The sequence below is a fragment of the Pollachius pollachius genome (genome assembly GCF_949987615.1).
Source record: "Pollachius pollachius genome assembly, chromosome: 3".
NCBI lineage: Eukaryota > Metazoa > Chordata > Actinopteri > Gadiformes > Gadidae > Pollachius > Pollachius pollachius.
This window is the reverse complement of record NC_136936.1, coordinates 4,611,507-4,634,225: the sequence shown is the minus strand read 5'-3', so window position 1 is coordinate 4,634,225 and position 22,719 is coordinate 4,611,507. Positions and strand designations below refer to the sequence as shown.

Sequence of the window (22,719 nt, the reverse complement as noted above, 5' to 3'; positions counted from 1 at the left end):
CTGTGCTGGAAGAACACTATTGCTGTAATGATGGTCAAACAGGCTCCTGCTATAGAGAATGCTGCCAAAATAATTCCCCAGACCTCATGAAATGAAAGAAACTCAACAAGCTTGGGACGACAGAAGTTCTTCTCTGCATTCGACCAGAACTCGTTAGGACAAGGGGAACAGTCAGATGAATCTGGAGAAAGACATAATCAGAACATGTTTTAATTATTCTTAGAATATTTTGTTACCCCCGGCAGAAGATCTGAGCTGTTGTTGATCTCGTCGATGGCAAAGGCCATTACACGCAAGAAGCGCAGTTCCTGGGTGTCCATGCTGTAAACAAATAAAACATTTGAAAGATAAACAAAAATTATACTTTCATTCGGGTACATTGAATTGTACTTCAATGTTAAAATAAACACCAACCCCCTTTATTTTCTTCTTTGACTAGCTCACCTTCCTGTGCATTTGAGAGGCTCTGGAGGGCTATGGTCATTTTTCTTCACTGTTTTCATGGAGTAATGCATTTGGAATACACCCCCAATAATGTAATCCCCTCTCTGTGTAAATGCAGGTAGCAGAGTGGTACCCCAAAGCCAACAATCAACAGAATCAGTGGCATTCTCAGCATTAGATGAAGCCTCTGTTCTCATAATTAGACCACCCACAGATTTATACAAAGAAAGCGCAAAACATATTGAAAATAAACCTATGGTCAAGCTTGGTGTTCGAAAAACTACAACCAAGCCACCCATCCTTAAAATGAGCATTGAAGTTCTCACTAGGTGTTACAACTAGACTATATAAATGATCAGATAGGTGCTGCACTCTTTTTGCATTACGTCAGATTCTGCACACAGGAGTAATCCCAACTGCTACCACTAGATTTGAATCATTCAAAAGCCAGAATTAACCAGAGGTGCTGGTATAATAAGCATTTGAAGTTCAACATTCTCAACAGGCCGCCGTTTCCACAAGAAAAATGCAATATGCATGAAACTTTGTATTCATGCACCATTCGTCATGATGAACTTCAAGGTCCAACCTATTTGGTCAGACCATTAAGATGAAATGCAATGGCCACAACTCAAAGCTGCAGACTTGGCACACATGTACCATTAGACTATGGGACTATATGATCTTTAATTCATAGAAATAAGGTCAAAGACAGCTGAAATATCTTTTCAACACAGTCTGGCCCTTTAAAGGAGTACACACATCATTTTTCAAAAGTCTGTTTTGACAGTGGATTTTGAAACAGTATAGGCCTACTATAGAAATAGGGCTAGTGAGTATATGGACTAGAGTTTCCGCGCGAGCGTTCCGTGGGCTCAACCTCTAGTTGTAATTAAACCCAAAGCAATACTGAGGAAACCCCAGTTGATAATGTAACAAATTTCTGAGAGCATAATATAATAAAACTTTGTAGTTTATAACGTTACAACGTACAACATTTTGGTTCACCTATTACGTGATGAAGCAAGCATAATAATTTCCTCCTTGCGTTATGAAGCAAGAATAATAACTTTTCTACTTATAAGCCGTTTTCACACAATTTTTCCGCATTTGTATATCAGGAGATTTGTCCCTGAGGGTGATGCACACTTGATGCTTTATATGCGGACATCGGTGTCATTTAGACATCAGTAGAAGGGTCTAAGTTTGCATGGGGTGGGATAAGTACGCCGCTGTCACTATAGTTTGTTTTGATTTGATCAATAGACAAAATGGAGGCAGAATGGGCAGAACTCTTTGCGATCATCTTAAATGTTGCTAAAATGATGCATCATATAATCTGTTTCATCCACACAATCCGAGGCATTGATCGATGAAAAATTGGAGCATGAGTTAGAGACAAATAGAAGAAACGACGATGAAGAAATGCGTCGCGAACGACTGCTTTACCAGAGAAAGAGCGTATTTTTTGCTTCAGTTTTACGTATAACATATATATTAACATACATATTACATATAACACTTGGACAAAAGTAGTTGATTTCTGTGTTTGACTGAGAAAACAGGTAGTGGAAGGACAGGACCCTATAATGTTCAGCTGACTGTTGTCAGTAATATTAATAAAAAAAACAACATTTTCTCTAAATGTGCAGCTGTGAACTCATTTATTGTATGATGTGTACTTTAGGGTTAAGGGTTATGATAATACCTATCTTTTAGCGTTCACCACATAATTAAAAAGCAGTGCCAACATTTTAATATTTTTTAACCATTCAGCGAACAAAAGGCAACAGGCTTATTATTTAGGAGGCCAGTCAATGACATGCAGAAGCGTCATCAACACGCCCACTGAAGTGGTGTGAGAAGTACAGACTGTCTACTCCTCATTCACATATAAGGTAATTTATATTTCCTACGGACAAAATACTACCTCGGGAGTAGTATTATTCAGGAGATTTTCAGGGTACAAATGTAAGGATATGTTGTTCACACATACGGCCCATCAGGAGAATAGCAGGAGAATATCAGGACTCTGTGTGTCTGAAAGCAGCTAGTGTATGAGCATTTGATAACATAAAATGAGTCAATTTATGGGTAACAGGGGTAATTGTTTAATGGAAAGTGTAGTATACTATGCATACAAATCTATTATTCAATAGATTTTACTGTTATTCAGGTCTGAAAAGTTCATTGACATTTTAAAATGCATGGCAACTACTATTGGTTAGTTGAAAATAATAATCATCAATGAGATTAAACATCTCAAGTGTCCTGGCCAAGACAGGCAGCAGTAGCCTACAGTCACACATAGCATACACACAAAACATAACAAAAATAAAACAACTAAAACACTCCGCAGGGGGGAGGGGGGATATCAATATCACAAGACTTTTCGGGAGGCTCAAGGAGGAGAGTAATATTAAGTTTTAGCAACAAAGTGTAAAGACATTTCGGGAGGCTCAAGGAGAAGTGTAATATTACATTAGAGCAACAAAGTGTGAGAGTTTGTCGACGTTAAAACAGATGGAAGCGGGGAGGGGGATATCAATATCGCAAGACATTGCGGGATGCGGGATCGATCTTGCCTTTGTCTTGAAACGTCTGCGTCAGCACGTGCGTGTATGTTTGTGCGCGTGTGTGTGTATATGCAATGTGTATGTGCGTGCATGCGGTGTATGTGTGTGTTTGCGTGTGCTGTGTGTGTGTGCGAGCTGCAGGCCGCTTGGCGTGCAGGTGTGTGCTGGGTGTGTGTATGCGGTGTCCTGCGTTGCCTTTGGCTTGAAACGTCTGTGTCAGCGCACACGCATGTGTGTATATGTGTGCGTGAGGTTTATGTGTGCGTTCGCTCGTGCTGTGTTTGTGTGTGAGCTGCAGGCTGCTTGGCACATGTGCACTGACCAACTTGAGCAACTGGTGCGACAGGCCTGCTATTATATAGTAGTAAGATATTTTCCTTCCGGTAAACACGTTTTCAAGGAGTACCAATGCCATTTTACCGTACCTACAAAGCCAAATCCTCCTTCACATATGGAATACTGCTCCTTCCATATGTCGATGAAGCTCAGTGATGAGCCTAGTCTCAGAAGTTGTGGCTTCAAGTCTGCCTATATCTAATATGTGGCATTATGAAGTATTTAATACCACGGTATTGTCCTTTAGGGATATTACCTCCACCCAGTGTTGTAGTCGAGTCACTATGCCTCGAGTCCAAGTCCAGGTTCGAGTCTCCAGTGTTCAAGTCCAAGTCAAGTCCAAGTCATTAAAGAAAATCCAACTCAAGTCCAAGTAGACAACTCAAGTAGATTCTACTACTCATACGAGTCAAGTCCGAGTCGAGTCCTTATTGATCCACCGCTGGGTGGATCCAGCTCCGCCGACGGAGCTCCGCGGACCTGCCACTTTGGAGGAGCTGAAGCGCTGCTGGTTTGATCGAAGGGCCTCTGCCCACCAAGACAGGGATGCTAGGAGCCTGGCCTCTATGTGCAATTCAGCGGTGCATGGCCTGGTTCACATGCCCCCTGTAGACCAGTGTATTGCCTCGCTGGTCCTCTCACCTCTCACGGGTTAAAGATAGTCTGCTCTCGAAGGCTTATGACACTGCTGCCCGGATGGCTCGTATTGGGAACTTCCTCTCCGTGGTTCTCCTCGCTCAGTCTCAAATGTTGCAGCCAGAGCATAAAGGGAGAAAGCTGGGGGACACAAACGATGAGGCACTTCAGGCCTTTGGTCTGATGTCCGGGGACCTTGGCCATTAGATGTCTATCCTTGTCGGCCAGAGGCAGAAAGGGCTTTGGAGCGCAGGAAGCAGTCAAACCAGGCTTCAGAGGCCTGGGGATCCCAGAGAAGGAGCATGGGACCCCCGGCTCAGCGCCCCAGGAAACGTGGTGCACGGGACCCACAATGCTCTCTTCACCTAACCCACCGCCGCAGCCCTAGCAAAAGAGAAGCCAGGTTGCTGTAGGCAGCTCATGTTAGCCGGGAGGTTGGCAGCCTCCAGCTCGCCAGCCCCAGCAGGTACAAGGGCACAACCACCAACTCCCCCAAGCCCCCGTGTAACCCTCATGGCACACTCTGCGGTGGGAAGTTTTTCAGAGCAGCACCTGGACTACTGGGCAGCCCATTCCCAAGATACATTGGTTTTGAACACAATGTCCCAGGGTTACAGGTTGCAGTTCCGCCGTCGGCCAGCACCACCGACAAGGGTCAGGGTGACCTCGGCCACAGACCCTGTGCGGGCCTTGCGTTTGTCACAGGAGATAGCCACCCTCTTGGACAAAAAGGCCATCAAAGTGGTTGAACCACATACACAGAGCGAAGGGTTTTACTCAATGTATTTTCTGGTGCCAAAGAAGGGCAAGGGCATGTATCTGAAGGTCCAACCGTTTCAGATGCAGCGTACAATCAACGTCCTTCAGGTTATCACTCCAGGAGAGTGGTTCACCTCCATAGACTTCAGCAATGCTTACTTTTACATTTCCATTCACCCTGAACAGAAAGTTTCTCTGCTCTGCCTTTCACCAGTTTTCAGTCCTTCATTCGGCCTGTCACTGGCTCTTCACATTTTTTCCAGATGCATGAGGGCAGCCTTGCACGTGCCCGCCAGGCACGTGCTGTCACGGTAAGTGGGTTCAGGTAAAGGATAATTTATTAACGCAAAAGGCAAGGAACACCGAGAACTAAGGTGATGCAGGTAACACGGGTAACACAAGAAACACCGGGAACACAGGTAACACACAGGACACAACTCACCACAAACTACAATGATCCAACAAGGAACAAAGGAAAGACAAGGGCTTAAATACTAAACACAGGGCATGCAACGAGGAACAGCTGAAACACATTAGGGGAGGGAGCAGTTATCACAAAGGAGGGAAACTTGACATGGGGAGAAACAAGACAGAGATACCAAAGGAAAACAGGAAACACACCAAAACAAGACAAGGAAACAGACAGACCATGACACATGCCGTGTGCCTGACAGGAGTAAAAATTCTCCCTTATATCGACGACTGTCTTATTTGTACCCCCTCGCTCCGGGAGGCAGAGCAAACGATATCCAGTGTCCTCCCTCATTTCAAGGCGCTGGGCATTTCTGTAAACTGGGAGAAGGTCTTGTTGCAACCAACACAGCAGATCACCTTTACCAGCGTGTCTCTGACTCTGACTCAGTGTCGATGAAGGCCTGCCCGATCGTGGAATGGGTGGAGAGGAGTCATGGTCTACTACAGTCTTTCCACCTTGGGCATGTTTGACCGTCCAGAAGTGGCTCATGTTGCTGGCCTCAGTAATCACACCAATAGGCCTGCTGCATCTCAGCCCTCCACAGAGGTAGCTCCACATCGTCTACACAGATGGGTCATGATCGGGGTCACTCTCAAGGGACCGATGGCGGGACAGCGCATTGTGTTCCTCTCGGCTCAGTCCCAGCGAGGGGAGAGGTGGTGACAACAGATGGCTCATCCCACGGTTGGGGGGCGGTATGGCAAAGGAGGTTAGTCCAGGGGGTTTGGTGCCTTCAGTGGAGAGGGCAGGACATCAACGGCCTGTCTACTTGGCGCTGAAGCACTTCTTGCCTTGTCTCAGGAGCAAGCATGTGGTCGTCCGCACAGACAACAACTCAGCGGTGTTTCATATCAACCATCAAGGAGGGACAAGGTCACTGGAGTCCTTGAGGGAAGCTTAGAGACTATGGATATGGGCTCATCCTCAGTGGCCTCCTTGAGGGCGATGCACCTCCCAAGCAGAGCAAACTCTGTGGCAGATTACCTCTCACGCCAAAGGCGACCCCCTGGGGAATGGTGACTGCACCCGCAGAAATTGCTGATTATTTGGGATCAGTCTGTGGAGGCCCAGGTGGATCTGTTTGCCTCAGAATGCACAACTCACTGCCTCTATGGTTCTCCTTGGCAGAGAACAGTGCTCCGCTGGGGTCTAGACGCTCTCGCCGTCTCCTTTATGCATTCCCCCAGATCCCCCTGATAATGCTAACACTTTACAGGGTGAGTTTGTCAGGCCACAGGGTCCTCCTAGTGGCCCCCAAGTAGCCAGCATGATATGGTTCTCCACACTCCTCAGTCTGTAGAATGGAGAACCGTGGCAGCTCCCAGTGAGGATGGACCTCCTGTCCCAGCTGGAGGGGAAGATTTGGCATCCGTCTCCGAGCCTCCCTCAGCTCATGGCATGGCCATTAACAGGGATCGGTCACTATTGACTGATCTCGGGCCCTCAATTTGTGAGACCTTGCGGAATACAAGAGCTCCTTCCACGAGAGTGGTGTACGGTAACTGCTGGGCTACATTCTCTGCATAGTGCGGGGGCAGAGAGTTAGACCCTGTGTCCTGCCCTTTACAGGACATACGGCGGTAACTGCAGTGTCTTTATGATGCAGGCTTGGCTGCCTCAATCATGAAGGTGTACGTGGCGGCCATATCTTTTAACCATGGCCACATTGATGGCAGGCCAGTCGGGGCGCATTACTAGGTGGCACAGTTTCTGCATGGTGTCAGAAGACTACGCCCTCCTAGGATAAGGCATGCTGCAGCATGGGATCTACCATTGGTCCTGCAGGCCCGGGGCGAGTCACCCCTTGAGCCAATGGCAGGAGTGACTTTTAGAAATGCGTCAATGGAAACTGCTTTTCTTTAAGCAATTACAACAGCGAAGCGTGTAAGAGAACTCCACACATCATCTATCAGTCCTACGTGTCTTCGATGGAAGGCAGACAGCTCTGGGGTGGCGCATTGGCCGAACATTGCCTTCCTTGAGTCCAGAGGGTGGGGGGGGTCTAGTGCTGGTCAACAGGAAGCAGAGACCTCTTATCCATACATCTGCTTAAAGTGAATGCTGGCACCTCTGACATACGTGTTCAGGACTCACTCTGCTAGAACAGGAGCAATATCTTAATAAGGAATTGCCATGACTATCAATAGGTGTTAACAATGTATTGACAATCAGGTGTTTAAATTTGATGTATAAATGAAAAGACACCAATACACTTTTAAAGGAGGAATTTATATTATACATAAAAAAACAAGTGTTCGTATTAGTGCACAAATGACCACATCAGTTAAACAAAAAAAAACATAGCCGACTCTAATATAGCGTTATTTATGGCCTTTAATCACAATAAAGCTTATAATGAAATTGATCAATTGAAATGTGAATATATAACATTATTGTAAGTAGAGTAGATGAGTCTTTTCCATGCCAATTCAACAAAGACCTGCACTAAATAAATAATTTGTATGATTCTGAAAGTTACGTTGACTTCTACATTTTATTTTTTCATGAAAAACAATGAATAATAATTTCTATTTTTTACCCATTAAATGTTTCTTGGTGTTTTTCTCTGGCCTAAACAAAATAATAAAACATTTTGGAAAGAATATACAGATAATCAATCCAAAACTAGAGGCCAAAATGGCAAAGACCTCAACAGCTACAGTGAACTTCCCAGGGGAACTGATATAAGCTGGGATAAAAGTGATCCAAACAGCACAGAATATAAACATACTAAATGTGATTAGCTTAGCTTCATTAAAATTGTCAGGTAGTTTTCGGGCTAAAACAGCTAACACAAAACAAAATAGGGCAAGGAGCCCAACGTACCCAAGTACAGCCCAGAAACCTAATGCTGAGCCTAATGCACATTCTAGAATGATTTTCTCCTTGTAGATTGTCAGGTTTCTATTAGAGTAAGGAGGCTTCAGAACCAGCCAAATAATGCATATCAAAACTTGAACAAATGTAAAAGATACCACAGTCATTCTCTGCTGTGTTAAGCCAAACCATTTGGCTACATTGCTACCTGGGATTGTAGCTTTAAATGCCATCAACACCACTATCGTTTTCCCCAGAACACAAGAGATACAGAGGACAAAGGTGATCCCAAAAGCTGTGTGGCGAAGCATACAGGACCAGTCTGAGGGACGGCCGATGAAGGTCAGAGAACACAGGAAACACAGAGTCAAGGAGAAGAGCAGCAGGAAGCTCAGCTCAGAGTTGTTAGCTTTCACTACAGGGGTAAATCTATGCTTGAACAACACTATGGCTGTAATGATGGTCAAACAGGCTCCTGCTATTGAGCATGCTGACAAAATAATTCCCAAGATCTCATGAAAGGAAAGGAACTCAATAAGCTTGGGACGACAGAAGTTCTTCTCTGCATTGGGCCAGAACTCCTTGGGACATGGGGAACAGTCAGATGAATCTGGGGAAAGATATATAATCAGGCTTTACTATTATTATCATAATTTATTTTTCATAATCTCATGCAAAATTAGGAATATTAAGATTGGTTGCACCAGTAGTATTGCTTATCTCTCCTTCAGCACATGGTACACAGTCATAGCAGCAAACCGGCTTCCCCTTCTGGAGAACCTTGCGTGTTCCCGGTGGACAGCTGTCACTGCATACGGACACAGGCACCTGATTCACACATAGAAATAAAACTTTACATGCAGTTTGGAAGGAGTTGTGTTGAGGGAATGAAATAATATGTTGTCCTCCCTGCCTGTATGCCACCATCTGCCCAACTTATTTCCCTTTTGATATTGAACTTCTGGCCAGGAGAAAGGGACTCATCATAATGTCCCACGGTTACAAACTCCAGACCACCGTTCTCATTTCTCTTCCAGTTAATCAGCTCATAGAAGGCCACAGGGTCACCATTGGCATCAAATGAGACGTGGTAACCATTACGAGAGAAATTCACCCTTTTCAACTGATCAAAGACCTGTGTAGAAGAAAAAAGAGTGAAAACAGAACAATTAGATAATTAAGATATTGACTTCAGTATATTGTACATAAAAAGGTGGCACTTTGAACTTTACCTTCTTCAAGGATTTGTTTCATTAATAAAAATAATTGTTATTCACCTGATTTGGCTCAATTTTCATGAATTGATCACATTTTATTTTGGAGTTTATCTTCTTACACACCAAGTAGTGTATAGCGTGTGCTATTGCGTAAACAGCTTTGTACACCATGTTAGTGATTCTGAGCTGAGAGGTGTCAGTGAATGGGTTTTGGAGATTCTGTATATCTTCAGTTCCATCACACACTCTGTCCACTGAACCAGCGCCTGTAAAGAGAGAAACAGGAGTAAATGTTTCGATAATTAATGAAAACACAAAAACATCTAAAAAAGTATAATCATATGAAATAAGTATTTCGTTAGCCAGTTAAGCTGATAATGCAATTACTTCTCAAAAGAAGATTATGTTGTCATTTGTTTAGGAATTACACATTTGTTATAATAAGGAATAATAGTTAATACAAATGAATAATTATAATAATAATTATTCATTATTGTTAGTATTATGACACCAGCACCATTAAACTAAGTCAACACTATTTCCATAATTTCTCACGTTTTTGTAGCAGACAGTTGAATGCACCCTCCCAGAACTCAGAAAGCACATTTGAAGCAGCCACCTTAGCAGGAGAAAGATCTAGAAGGAATTCTCTAAAACCTGGTATGTTAGATTGCGGAATAGCAAATCCAATCGCTCCTGCACATATGTGAAATCTCTGAACCTCCGAATGGGTTACCCAGGCCTCACTGCCAATCCATTGGCGAGGAGGAGAAGGATTTACGGTCAGCTCCTCAAGAAGAACCCACATGTCTCCAGGAGCTGTAAATGCCACGACAACCGTGGCTGTCGACCTGTAGAGATTTCTAAACATAAATTATATTGTATGGTTGATGCTATGGTTTTTTAAACATTATATGCCATTAAGCTATCCTGGTTTGCATATTGACATTGTATTTTCTAAACTGGACATAATCTGAATAATTAATGTATGAACCTGCGAATCACTTCAGCCACCTGTCGAATCTTGCTCTTTGGATCATACCTATTGATTGTTTCAGAGTATTCCACACATATACCCTCTTTGTGCGCTGCTCGTAAAAAAGACACCATACCATTGTTGCCATAGTCTGTTCTAGACCGGACAGCGCCAATCCAAGTCCAACCAAAATGTTTCACAAGTTTGGCAAGAGCATCAGCCTGAAACTGGTCACTGGGGACAGTTCGAAAAAAGGTTGGGTATTGTGTCTTGTCAGACAAACATGCACAGGTAGCGAAGTAACTAACCTTGGGAAAAAAATTAACATTACGATGCACTTTTACAAAAGAGGGGCACAGAAATGACATGAGTTCTGCATAATAAATTAAATACTTGTGGAATGTCAAAGGGCCCGATGATTCGTGATATGCTGATGGTTTGCGTTGACCCAGAATCACCAATTACTGCCAACACCCTTCCTGATTGCGAACACACTTTACTGTTTTCATACAAAGGTGGGGCATTTGTAAACTGGAACGCCACCTGCACGGCCATGGGGGTTGAGGCACAAGAATCATGGATTTTATAACCAAGCGCGACCCCCGGCAGAAGATCTGTGCTGTTGTTGATCTCGTTGATGGCAAAGGCCATTGCACGAGAGAAGCGCAGTTCCCGGTAGTCCATGCTGTAAACAAATGGAACATTTTCAAGATACAAAAAAAATACTTTCATTAGGGTATATTTCATTTGCTTTCAAAGTTAAAACGAACACCAAACTCCTTTATTTTCTACTTTGCCTAACTCACCTTCCTGTGCATTTGAGAGGCTCTGGAGGGCTGGGGTAGTTTTTCTTCACTGTTTTCATGTAGTAATGTATTTGGAATATTCCCCCGATAATGTAATCCCCTCTCTGTGTAAATGCAGGTTGCTGAGGGATACCCCGAAGCCAACAATCAACAGAATCAGTGGCATTATCTGCATTAGCAGTAGCCTCTGTACTCATTATTAAACCACCCGCAGATTTGTATATAGAAAGCACAAAAGATAGCAAAAAAAATAACAGGGTCAAGCTTGTTGTAAGAAAAACTGCAACCATGCCACCCATCCTTAAAATGAGCATGCAAGTGCTCACTAGGTGTTACAACTAGACTATATAAATGATCAGATAGGTGCTGCCCTCTTTTTGCATTACGTCAGATTCTGCACACAGGAGTAATCCCAACTGCTACCACTAGATTTGAATCATTCAAAAACCAGAATTATCCATAGGTGGTGGTATAACAAGCATTTGAAGTTCAACATTCTCAACAGGCTGCTATTTCCACATGGAAAATGCAATGTGCATGAAACTTTGTATCCATGCACCATTCCTCACGATGAACAACTTTCAAGGTGCAACCCATTTAGTCAGACCATTTAGATGAAATGCAATGGCCACAACTCAACCAAACGGTTGAGGTGGTAAAAGTTGCAGACTTGGCACACATGTACCATTAGACTGTGGGACTATATGGTCTTTTAATTTATATCAATAAGGCCAAAGACAGCAGAGACATCGTTCCAACACAGGCTGGTCCTTAAAGGGGTACACACATCATTTTTCAAAAGTCTGTTTTGATGGTGGATTCTGAAACTGTATTTTTAGAAATATGGTTAGTAATTATATTGATAATTTCCTTCTGATAAGCATGTTTTCAAGGAGTACCAATGCCATTTTACCGTGCCTACAAAGTTCAATAAATCCATCACATTTGGAATACTGCTCCTTCTCAAAGTAAATTCTGACCTGCCCTTGCTAATGGCTATATCCATGTAGCTCAGTGATGAGCTTAGTCTCAGGAGGATGTGGCTTCAAGTCTGCCTATATCTAATATGTGACATTATGAAGTACATACTGCCACAGTATTGTCCTTTAGGGATATTACCTCCACCCAGTGTTGTAATTGAGTCACTATGCCTTGATTCCAAGTCCATGTTTGGTCTCCTGTGTTAAAGTCATAGTCAAGACCAAGTAGAGTCCTTTACTCATACGAGTCAAAAAAAATCTGCACTGCAGCCATTGCTCCACGGACTGAGCTCCGCGGTATTGGGAACTCCCTCTCCGTGATCCTCCTCGCATAGTCTCAAATGTTGCAGCCAGAGCATGGAGGGAGAGAGCTGGGGGACACAAAAGATGTGGCACTTTAGGCCTTTGGTCTGATGTCCGGGGAGCTTGGCCGCTTAATGTCCATCCTTGTTGTGACATGTCTTCAGGTGTGGCTTGAGCAGGCGCCTATGTCTGATGATTGTAGGAAGACGCAATGGAAACTTCCTGTTGCGCCCAGCTAGTTGTTTGGGCCAGAGGCAGAAAGGGCTTTGGAGCGCAATAAGCAATCAAGGCCGGCTTCAGAGGCCTGGGGACCCCAGAGTAGGAGCATGGGACCCCCAGCTCAGCGCCGTGGAAAACATGGCGCACAGGACCCACAACGCTCCCGTTGCTAAACCCACCGCCGCAGCCCTGGCAACAGAGCAGCCAGGTTGCTGTAGGCAGCTGGTGTTAGCCCGGATGTGGGTAGCCTCCATTTTGCCGGTCCCAGCTGGTACAAGGGCACAACCACCGCCCCCCCAAGCCCCTGTATAACCCTCGTGGCACACTCTGCGGTGGGAAGGTTTTCAGAGCAGCATCTGGACTACTTGGCAGCCCATTCCCAAGATAGATGGATTTTGAACACAACGTCCCAGGGTTACAGGTTGCAGTTCCGCCGTTGGCCACCACCATCCACAGGGGTCAGGGTGACCTCAGCCGCAGACCCCGTTAGGGCCTTGTGTTTGTCACAGGAGATAGCCACCCTCTTGGACAAAAAGGGCATCACAGTGGTTGAACCACATACACAGAGCGAAGGGTTTTACTCAATGTATTTTCTGGTGCCAAAGTTGGGCAATTCTATCAGGCCTAGACTAAGCTGAGGAGGTTGTACAAGTATCTGAAGGTCCAAACGTTTCGGATGCATTGCACAATCAACGTCCTTCAGGTTATCACTCCAGGAGAGTGGTTCACCTCCACCAATCTCAGCGATGCTTACTTTTACATTCCCATTCACCCTGAACACAAAAAGTCTCTGCTTTGCCTTTCACCAGTTTTCAGTCCTTCATTCGGCCTGTCCCTGGCTCCTCGCATTTTTTCAAGATGCATAAGGGCGCCATGTGCCTGGCAGGAGTAAAAATTCTCCCTTATATCGACGACTGTTTTATTTGCACCCCCTCGCTCCGGGGAGCAGAGCAAACGACATCCAGGGTCCACCCTCATATCAAGGCACTGGGCATGTCTGTAAACTGGGAGAAGACCTTGTTGCAACCAACACAGCAGACCACCTTTATCGGCGTGTCTCTGGACTCAGTGTCGATGAAGGCCTGCCCGACCGTGAAACGGGTGTAGAGGATTCATGGTCTACTACAGTATTTCCACCTTGGTCATGTTTGACTGTCCAGAAGTGGCTCATGCTGCTGGGGATGCTGACAGCAGCCTCAGAAATCACACCACTAGGCCTGCTGCATCTCAGCCCTCTACAGAGGTAGTTCCACATGGAGCCTCGTCTACATAGATGGGTCATGATCGGGGTCACTCGCAAGGGACCGGTGGCGGGACAGCGCATTTCTGCTGCATGGTGGTCCTCTCGGCTCAGTCCCAGCGAGGCGAGAGGTGGTGACAACAGATGCCTCATCCCACGGTTGGGGGTCGGAATGGCAAAGGAGGTAAGTCCAGGGGGTTTGGTGCCCTCAGTGGAGAGGGAAGCACATCAATGGCCTAGAACTCCGGACTGTGTACTTGGCGCTGAAGCACTTCTTGCCTTGTCTCAGGAGCAAGCATGTGGTCGTCCTCACAAACAACAACTCAGCGGTGCTTCATATCAACCATCAAGGAGGGACAAGGTCACTGGAGTCCTTGAGGGAAGCTTAGGGACTATGGATATGGACTCATCCTCTGTGGCCTCCTTGAGGACGATGCACCCCCAAAGCAGAGCAAACTCTGTGGCAGATTACCTCTCACGCCAGAGGTGACCCCCTGGGGAAGGGAGGCTGCACCCGCAGGTAGCACCGATTGTTTGGGATCAGTCTGTGGAGGCCCAGGTAGATCTGTTTGCCTCAGAATGCACAACTCACTGTCCTCTATGGTTCTTCTTGGCAGAGACCAGTGCTCCGCTGGGGATAGAGGCTCTCGCCAACACCTGGCCGAGGGGTCTCCTTAATGCATTCCCTCAGATCCCTCTGATAATGCTCACACTTTACAGGGTGAGTTTGTCCCTAAGTAGCCAGTGAGGATATGGTTCTCCGCACTCCTCAGTCAGTAGAATGGAGAACTGTGGCAGCTTCCAGTGAGGATGGACCTCCTGTCCCAGCTGGAGGGGAAGGTTTGGCATCCGTCTCGTAGCCTCCTTCAACTCGTGGCATGGCCATTAACAGAGACCGGTCACTCTTAACTGATCTCGGCTCCTTAATTTATGAGACTTTGCGTAATACAAGAGCTCCTTACACGAGAGTGGTGTACGGTAACTGCTGGGATACATTCTCTACATAGTGCGGGGCCAGGGAGTTAGACCCAGTCTCCTGCCCTTTACAGGACATACGGCAGTAACTGCAGTATCTTTATGATGCAGGCCGGGCCGCCTCAATCATGAAGGTGTACGTGGCGGCCATATCTTTTAACCATGGCCACATTGGTGGCAGGCCAGTCGGGGCACATTACTGGGTGGCACAGTTTCTGCATGGTGTCTGAAGACTACGCCCTCCTAGGATAAGGCATGCTGCAGCATGGGATCTACCATTGGTTCTGCAGGCCCTGGATGAGTCACCATTTGAGCCTATGGCAGGGGTGACTTTGAGAAATGCTTCCATGGAAACCGCCTTTCTTTTAGCAATTACAACAGCGAAGCGTGTGAGAGATTTCCACACGCTATCTATCAGTCCAACGTGTCTTCAATGGAAGGCAGACAGCTCTGGGTTGGCGCATTGGCCAAATATTGCCTTCCTTGAGTCCAGAGGGTGTGTGTGGGGGGGGGGGGGGGGGGGGGGGGTTCTAGTGCTGGTCAACAGGAAGCAGAGACCTCTTATCTATACATCTGCTTAAAGGGAATGCTGGCACCGCTGACATACGTGTTCAGGACTCACTCTGCTAGAAAGGGGACAAGCAAACAAGAGCTATTCTGCAATTGAAAGTCTCGTGTGTCCTAGGAGCAATATCTTAATAAGGAAACTGCCATGACTATCAATAGGTGTTAAGAATGTATTGCCAATCAGGTGTTTAAATTTGGTGTATAAATCAAAAGACCCAAATACACTTTTAAAGGAGGAATTTTATATTATACACAAAAATACATACAAATACAACAAGACAACCATTGCCGACTCAAATATAGCATTATATATGGCCTTTTATCATAATAAAGATTGTAATGAAAATGATCAATTGAAATGTAAATACATAACATTATTGTAAGTAGAGTAGATGAGTCTTTTCCATGCCAATTCAACAAAGACCTACGCTAAATATATAATTTGTATGATTCTGAAAGTTACATTGACTTCTACATTTTATTTTTTCATGAAAAACAATAAATAACCATTTCTATTTTTTACCCATTAAATGTTTCTTGGTGTTTTTCTCTGGCTTAAACAAAATAATAAAACATTTTGGAAAGAATATACAGGTAATCAATCCAAAACTAGAGGCCAAAATGGCAAAGACTTCCACAGCTACAGTGAACTTCCCAGGGGAACTGATGTAAGCTGGGATAAAAGTTATCCAAACAGCACAGAATATAAGCATACTAAATGTGATTAGCTTAGCTTCATTAAAATTGTCAGGTAGTTTTCGGCCTAGAACAGCTAACACAAAACAAAATATGGCAAGGAGCCCGACGTACCCAAGTACAGCCCAGAAACCTAATGCTGAGCCTAATGCACATTCTAGAATGATTTTATCCTTGTAGATTGTCAGATTTCTATTAGAGTAAGGAGGCTTCAGAACCAGCCAATTAATGCATATCAAAACTTGTACAAATGTAAAAGATACCACAGTAATTCTCTGCTGTGTTAAGCCAAACCATTTGGCTACATTGCTACCTGGGATTGTGGCTTTAAATGCCATCAACACCACTATCGTTTTCCCCAGAACACAAGAGATACAGAGGACAAAGGTGATCCCAAAAGCTGTGTGGCGAAGCATACAGGACCAGTCTGAGGGACGGCCGATGAAGGTCAGAGAACACAGGAAACACAGAGTCAAGGAGAAGAGCAGCAGGAAGCTCAGCTCAGAGTTGTTAGCTTTAACTACAGGGGTAAATCTGTGGTTGAATAACACTATGGCTGTAATGATGGTCAAACAGGCTCCTGCTATAGAGAATGCTGACAAAATAATTCCAAGGATCTCGTGAAAGGAAAGGAACTCAACAAGCTTGGGACGACAGAAGTTCTTCTCTGCATTGGGCCAGAACTCATTGGGACAAAGGGAACAGTCAGAGGAATCTGGAGAAAGATATATAATCAGTTTTTACTATTATTATAATATTTTGTTTTTCAGAATTTCATTCAGAATTTGGATTATTAACATTGGTTGTACCAGTAGTATTGCTTATTTCTCCTTCAGCACATGGTACACAGTCATAGCAGCAAACCGGCTTCCCCTTTTGGAGAACCTTGCGTGTTCCCGGTGGACAGCTGTCACTGCATACGGACACAGGCACCTGATTCACACATAGACAAACAGCTTTACATACAGTTTCGAAGCAGTTGTGTTGAAGGAATCAAATAATATGTTGTCCTCCCTGCCTGTATGCCACCATCTGCCCAACTGATTTCCCTTTTGATATTGAACTTCTGGCCAGGAGAAAGGGACTCATCATAATGTCCCACTGTTACAAACTCCAGACCACCATTCTCATGTATCTGCCAGTTAATCAGCTCATAGAAGGCCACAGGGTCACCATTGGCATCAAATGAGACGTGGTAACCATTACGAGAGAAATTCACCCTTTTCAACTGATCAAGGACCTGTATAGAGGAAAAATGAGTGAAAACAGAACAATTAGATGATTAAGATAGAAGTATATTGTACATAAAAAGGTGGCGCTTTTAACTTAACCTCTTTCAAGGATTTGCTTCAATAATAAGCATTATTGTTATTCACCTGAATTGGCTCAATTTTCATGAATTGATCACAATGTATTTTCGAGTTTATCTTCTTACAGACCAAGTAGTGTATAGCGTGTGCTATTGCGTAAACAGCTTTGTACACCATGTTTGTGATTCTGAGCTGAGAGGTGTCAGTGTATGGGTTTTGGAGCTTCTGTATATCTTCAGTTCCATCACACACTTTGTCCGCTGAGCCAGCGCCTGTAAAGAGAGAATCAGGAGTAGATGCTTTGAAAAGGAAAACACCAAGATATCAAAAAAAGCATAATTATTTAAAATAAGTATTTTGTTCGCTAATTATATAATTTCTTCTCAAAAGATGATTCTGTTATCATAATTCATTTAAGAAGTACACATTTGTTATAATAATGAATAAATGTTCATAAAATGAATAATTATAATTATTATTCATTATTATTATGAAATCAGTAGCATAACAGTAATCCAACACTACTTCCAATATTTCTCACGTTTTTCTAGCAGACAGTTGAATGCACCCTCCCAGAACTCTGTAAGCACGTGTGAAGCAGCCACCTTAGCAGGAGAAAGATCTAGAAGGAACTCTCTAAAACCTGGTATGTTAGATTGCGGAATAGCAAATCCAATCGCTCCTGCAAGTAGGTGAAATCTCTGAACCTCCGAATGGGTTACCCAGGCCTCACTGCCAATCCATTGGCGAGGAGGAGAGGGATGTACGGTCAGCTCTTCCAGCAGAACCCGCAAGTCTTCTGGAGCTGTAAATGCCACGACAACCGTGGCGGTAGATCTGTAGAGATTTATAAATATAAATATATATTTATATATGGTATATTATATTGTATGGTTGATACTAAGGTTTTATAAACATTATATGCCTACAAGTTATCTTGGTTTTCATGTTGACATTGTATTTTATAAACTAGACATAATCAGAATAATTCATGTATGAACCTGCGAATCACTTCAGCCACCTGTTGAATCTTGCTTTGCAGATCATTTCTATTAAATGATTCAGAGTATTCCACACATATACCCTCCTTCTGCGCTGCTCGTAAAAATGAGGCCATCCCATTGTTGCCATAGTCTGAGTTAGACTGAACAGTGCCAATCCAAGTCCACCCAAATCGTTTCACGAGTTTGGCAAGAGCGAGAGCCTGGAAATGATCACTAGGGATTGTTCTAAAAAAGGTTGGGTATTGCGTCTTGTCAGACAAACACGCACAGGTAGCGAAGGGACTAACCTTAGGAAAAATTAAACATTACGATGCATTTTTACAAAATAGAGGCACAATAATAGAGGCACAACGAGTTCTGCATAATAAATTAAATACTTGTGGAATGTCAAAGGGCCCAAGGATTCGTGATATGCTGATGGATGACGTTGATCCAGAATCACCAATAACTGCCAACACCCTTCCTGATTGCGAACACACTTTACTGTTTTTATTAAAAGGTGGGTCATTTGTAAACTGAAACGCCACCTGCACGGCCATGGGGGTTGAGGCACAAGAATCATGGATTTTGTAACCAAGTGCGACCCCCGGCAGAAGATCTTTGCTGTTGTTGATCTCGTTGATGGCAAAGGCCATTGCACGAGAGAAGCGCAGTTCCCGAGTTTCCATGCTGTTAACAAAAATATAAAAAATATATATACTTTCATGAGGGTATATTTAATTTGCTTTCAAAGATGAAATATACATCAACCCCCTTTATTTTCTTCTCTGACTAACTTACCTTCCTGTGCATTTGAGAGGCTCTGGAGGGCTGGGGTAGTTTTTCTTCACTGTTTTCATGTAGTAATGCATTTGGAATACACCCCCAATTATGTAATCCCCTTTCTGTGTAAATGCAGGTAGCTGAGGAGTTCCCCGAAGCCAACAATCAACAGAATTGGTGGCATTCTCTGCATTAGATGAAGCCTCTGTTCTCATTATTAGACCACCCAGAGATTTATACATGGAAAGCGCAAAACATAACAAAAAAAAAAACAAGGTCAAGCCACCCATCCTTAAATTGAGCATGTAAGTGCTCACTAGGTGTTACATCTAGGCTATATAAATGATGAGATAGGTGCTGCCCACTTTTAGCATTACGTCAGATTCTACACACAGGAGAAATCCCAACTGCTACAACTAGATTTGAATCATTCACATTTTAATTATCTACATTTTTGTGATTGAAAGTTTCTACAGTTACACAGAGTGCATGTATGATGACAAAAAAAGTATACAAATTGTCATAAATACATAGACTGTATATAGTATCCCCTTTGCTCTGTCACAAATTTTAAAACACTTATCTCATTTTTCCCAGTTAGACCTTTTCATCTAATCAATAACCTGTATATGGCGTGAAGCACATGTACACACCTTACACCATTTTTAAAGACATACGTATCATATTAGATGAAATAATATAATTGTGGGCTATGTTGTAATTCACATATCATATCCTACATCGGCTCTATTTTATAGAATAGGTCACTTGTATGGTGATTCAGCCTCTCAGCTTATTGTTTGCTTAATTAGCTTGTAAACAAGCATGTAATAATTCATTGGGTTTCAATAGTTACTTGAAACCAGGAAGAGATGTGGCAGAGAAGTGGCAATCCTGACGTTTTGGATCAATGTTTTAATCATTCCAAAATACAGGTCTTAAATCAGAATGTTACAGGCCTTCAATGGATTGGCAGTGAAACCTTCCATAACTGTGCTCCATACTCCCAGCTAAATGTGTTTTCTTGAAGGCCCTCTTGGTATTGCCATCTGCTGAAAGGAGAGCGAATAGTTTGAAAAAGTTCCTATTTTATCTGCAGCCTCAAGTTGGTGTATCGTCTAACATCTAATAGTGTAATTTATCCTATGGGAAAAGTGTTATCCTGAAACCCTATTTTGTGCCCGACAAAGTGCCCTAGTGCAGACTTCTGGTCCAGCTTTCAGTGCAAAGATTGTGTGCCAAAATCTTCAGAGTTCCTCTCGTGCAATGACCCTTGGGTATATCCTTAACAACGGCCTCGTTGGTAGATACACTCATCTGTCCAATTGTGCTGGGAATATTTACAGATCACCGTACAACGCCAGTGGTTAGTGCAAACAACTCGGAGCTTAGCTTCCTCATTCTGCTTATTCTGCTGCACTCAAACTATGATTATTGTGATTATTGTGTTGACTTGTCAGTTGAGGCAAGCATCCTTTGGGATCAGCTTTGTTCTGTGTGTCTCATGTGTCCTGGTGAAGACAATGGTTGTTCTTGCAGAACTAGCACAGTATCACAATAGCAGGATAGTCCATTTTTCCAGAGTTGGATTCTGAGAATTAATGGGCTATATTGGCTTACAGGCTATTCCTAGCTTCTTGCTTGCATTATTGGCACGGAATCTACCAGATAACTTAAATTAGGCCTACTTCAGCATGTTGGACTTCTGAGCTGTTTGGATAGCCATTATCCCTGCTTACACACGTGGACAAAATTGTTGGTACACCTCTATTAATGAAAGAAAAACCCACAATGGTCACTGAAATAACTTGTAACTGACAAAAGTAATAATAAATAAAAATTTACTGAAAATTAACCAATGAAAATCAGACATTGCTTTTGAATTGTGGTTCAACAGAATAATTTAAAAAAAAAAACTAATTAAACAGGCCTGGACAAAAATGATGGTACCCTTAACTTAATATTTTGTTGCACAACCTTTTGAGGCAATCACTGCAATCAAATGATTTTTGTAACTGTCAATGAGACTTTTGCACCTGTCAACAGGTATTTTGGCCCACTCTTCATTAGCAAACTGCTCCAGTTGTCTTAGGTTTGAAGGGTGCCTTCTCCAGATGGCATATTTCAGCTCCTTCCACAGATGTTCAATAGGATTTAGATCAGGGCTCATAGAAGGCCACTTCAGAATAGTCCAATGTCTTGCTCTTAGCCATTCTTGGGTGTTTTTAGCTGTGTGTTTTGGGTCATTATCTTGTTGGAGGACCCATGACCTGCGACTGAGACCAAGCTTTCTGACACGAGGCAGCACATTTCTCTCCAGAATGCCTTGATAGTCTTGAGATTTCATTGTACCCTGCACAGATTCAAGACACCCTGTGCCAGATGCAGCAAAGCAGCCCCAGAACATAACTGAGCCTCCTCCATGTTTCACATTAGGGACAGTGTTCTTTTCTTGGTATGCTTCATTTTTGCGTCTGTGAACATAGAGCTGATGTGCCTTGCCAAAAAGCTCTAGTTTTGTCTCATCTGTCCATAGGACATTCTCCCAGAAGCTTTGTGGCTTGTCAATATGCATTTTGGCAAATTCGAGTCTCGCTTTTTTATGATTTGCTTTCAACAGTGGTGTCCTCCTTGGTCATCTCCCATGAAGTCCACTTTGGCTCAAACAACGACGGATGGTGCGATCTGACACTGATGTACCTTGACCTTGGAGTTCACCTTTAATTTCTTTGGAGGTTGTTCTGGGCTCTTTGGTTACCATTCTTATTATCCGTCTCTTCATTTTGTCATCAATTTTCCTCCTGCGGCCACGTCCAGGGAGGTTGGCTACAGTCCCATGGGCCATGGACCTTAAACTTTTGAATAATATGTGCAACTGTAGTCACAGGAACATCAAGCTGCTTGGAGATGGTCTTATAGCCTTTACCTTTTACATGCTTGTCTATAATTTTCTTTCTAATCTCCTGAGACAACTCTCTCCTTCGCTTCCTGTGGTCCATGTTCAGTGTGGTACACACCATGTCACCAAACAGCACAGTGACTACTTTTCACCCTTTAAATAGGCAGACTGACTGATTTGACAGACTGACAACTGACTGACATTTCCCTATGGTCAAATTATTTTCAATCTTTTCTAGGGGTACCATCATTTTTGTCCAGGCCTGTTTCATTAGTTTGTTTTTTAAAATGATTCTGTTGAACCACAATTCAAAAGCAATGTCTGATTTTCATTGGTTAATTTTCAGTAAATTTTTATTTAATATTACTTTTGTCAGTTTCAAGTTATTTCAGTGACCATTGTGGGTTTTTCTTTCATTAACAGAGGGGTACCAACAATTTTGTCCACGTGTGTATATCAACTCCCTTGGAAAATATGCAGAACAGTTGACAGAAGCTAGTTCTGGGCCAGCAGCTATATCAATGATGGCTATCTTCTGATTCTGATGATGCGTTGTTAGAAATATTGACTGCAGCAAGTGCAGTTGGAATATCATCAGTTTGAGCCGGATTAGCTTCATGAAGCTGAACATTTTTCGATATGAAGATGCTTGTTGGAGAAGTATATCTTTAAGCTATGAGCTACACTTACGTAACTTGTTGATGTGGATAGTTTTATCCGTC

At 43.4% G+C, this 22,719-nt stretch overlaps 2 protein-coding genes across 2 annotated transcripts; both read right to left on the bottom strand.

The window, feature by feature from the left end:
- Positions 1–7,754: 7,754 nt before the first annotated feature.
- On the bottom strand, positions 7,755–11,155 carry LOC307072698 (extracellular calcium-sensing receptor-like; the record flags this gene model as incomplete). Its single annotated transcript, XM_079732112.1, has 8 exons — positions 11,043–11,155; positions 10,630–10,921; positions 10,255–10,544; positions 9,816–10,111; positions 9,321–9,526; positions 8,957–9,178; positions 8,748–8,871; positions 7,755–8,653 (listed from the first exon to the last, which is right to left on the bottom strand). Exons 1-8 carry the CDS (start codon positions 11,099–11,101, stop codon positions 7,755–7,757), a joined length of 2,388 nt encoding a protein of 795 aa, XP_079588238.1. The 5' UTR covers positions 11,102–11,155.
- A 4,683-nt stretch (positions 11,156–15,838) lies between these two features.
- Positions 15,839–18,989, bottom strand: LOC307072701 (extracellular calcium-sensing receptor-like; the record flags this gene model as incomplete). The annotated part of the gene is made up of 7 exons (XM_079732115.1): positions 18,714–18,989; positions 18,334–18,623; positions 17,874–18,169; positions 17,399–17,604; positions 17,041–17,262; positions 16,832–16,955; positions 15,839–16,737 (listed from the first exon to the last, which is right to left on the bottom strand). The coding sequence occupies exons 1-7, from the start codon at positions 18,969–18,971 to the stop codon at positions 15,839–15,841; spliced, it is 2,295 nt and encodes a 764-aa protein (XP_079588241.1). The 5' UTR covers positions 18,972–18,989.
- Positions 18,990–22,719: the final 3,730 nt, after the last annotated feature.